The following is a 1,725-nucleotide window of genomic DNA, read 5'->3' on the forward strand; positions in this document are numbered from 1 at the left end:
TCGGGGTTGCACAGCTTTGCTTTCAGCTCTGAGGTTCAAACACCTAATTTATTATTATTACAGTGGAGACAGAGAATGGACTATCACACTGAAGACAGGTGGAAGCGATATCAGCAATCTGTTGGGACCAACAGATGCCACAACAAGATGGTACAGCAAGTTGGTACAGCAAGATGTTACACAACAAGGTGGGACAACATCAAGTACCAGAGGACACACAACGTGGTAAAGTATACCGTCTCAGATTGTGCCTCTAATAGATCGTGCTCGATTCAAGCGAGCCCGACCTGCGCGGGCCGGTTCGGTCGAGCCCGATCTTCACGGACCAGATCCGACGCGCCCTCCTGTCGATCGAAACGGGTCTGCTCGGACCTGGGCTCGTCAGGGCTGGTCGGATCGTGCGCGACTCAAGCGAGCCCGACCTGCGCGGGCCGGTTCGGTCGAGCCCGATCTTCACGTACCAAATCCGAAGCGCCCTCCTGTCGATCGAAACGGGTCTGCTCGGACCTGGGCTCGTGAGGGCGCGTCGGATCGTGCTCGATTCAAGCGAGCCCGACCTGCGCGGGCCGGTTCGGTCAAGCCCGATCTTCACGGACCAAATCCGACGCGCCCTCCTGTCGATCGAAACGGGTCTGCTCGGACCTGGGCTCGTGAGGCCTGGTCGGATCGTGCGCGACTCAAGCGAGCCCGACCTGCGCGGGCCGGTTCGGTCGAGCCCGATCTTCACGGACCAGATCCGACGCGCCCTCCTGTCGATCGAAACGGGTCTGCTCGGACCGGGGCTAGTGAGGGCTCGTCGGATCGTGCGCGACTAAAGCGAGCCCGACCTGCGCGGGCCGGTTCGGTCGAGCCCGATCTTCACGGACCAGATCCGACGCGCCCTCCTGTCGATCGAAACGGGTCTGCTCGGACCGGGGCTAGTGAGGGCTCGTCGGATCGTGCGCGACTCAAGCGAGCCCGACCTGCGCGGGCCGGTTCGGTCGAGCCCGATCTTCACGGACCAGATCCGACGCGCCCTCCTGTCGATCGAAACGGGTCTGCTCGGACCTGGGCTCGTCAGGGCTGGTCGGATCGTGCGCGACTCAAGCGAGCCCGACCTGCGCGGGCCGGTTCGGTCGAGCCCGATCTTCACGTACCAAATCCGAAGCGCCCTCCTGTCGATCGAAACGGGTCTGCTCGGACCTGGGCTCGTGAGGGCTGGTCGGATCGTGCTCGATTCAAGCGAGCCCGACCTGCGCGGGCCGGTTCGGTCGAGCCCGATCTTCACGGACCAAATCCGACGCGCCCTCCTGTCGATCGAAACGGGTCTGCTCGGACCGGGGCTAGTGAGGGCTCGTCGGATCGTGCGCGACTCAAGCGAGCCCGACCTGCGCGGGCCGGTTCGGTTGAGCCCGATCTTCACGGACCAAATCCGACGCGCCCTCCTGTCGATCGAAACGGGTCTGCTCGGACCTGGGCTCGTGAGGGCGCGTCGGATCGTGCGCGACTCAAGCGAGCCCGACCTGCGCGGGCCAGTTCGGCCAAGCACGATCCTAATTTATTATTATTTATTATTACGATCCTCACGGACCAAATCCGACGCGCCCTCCTGTCGATCGATACGGGTCTGCTTGGACCTGGGCTAGTGAGGGCTCGTCGGATCGTGCGCGACTCAAGCGAGCCCGACCTGCGCGGGCCGGTTCGGTCGAGCCCGATCTTCACGTACCAGATCCGACGCGCCCTCCG

At 63.1% G+C, this 1,725-nt stretch overlaps 1 protein-coding gene across 1 annotated transcript in view; it reads left to right on the top strand.

Moving 5' to 3' along the window:
• MONBRDRAFT_10786 (uncharacterized protein) overlaps window positions 1–1,625 on the top strand; it is a gene marked incomplete at both ends in the record, with an annotated part of 6,710 nt that extends 5,085 nt beyond the window's left edge. Inside the window, 2 exons of the mRNA XM_001748460.1 lie at window positions 261–785; window positions 870–1,625. Coding sequence (XP_001748512.1) covers window positions 261–785; window positions 870–1,625 — 1,281 coding nt within the window. The remainder of the gene's footprint in view (window positions 1–260; window positions 786–869) is intronic.
• Window positions 1,626–1,725: the final 100 nt, after the last annotated feature.

Source organism: Monosiga brevicollis, genomic scaffold, assembly GCF_000002865.3.
Source record: "Monosiga brevicollis MX1 MONBRscaffold_23 genomic scaffold, whole genome shotgun sequence".
Lineage (NCBI taxonomy): Eukaryota > Choanoflagellata > Craspedida > Salpingoecidae > Monosiga > Monosiga brevicollis.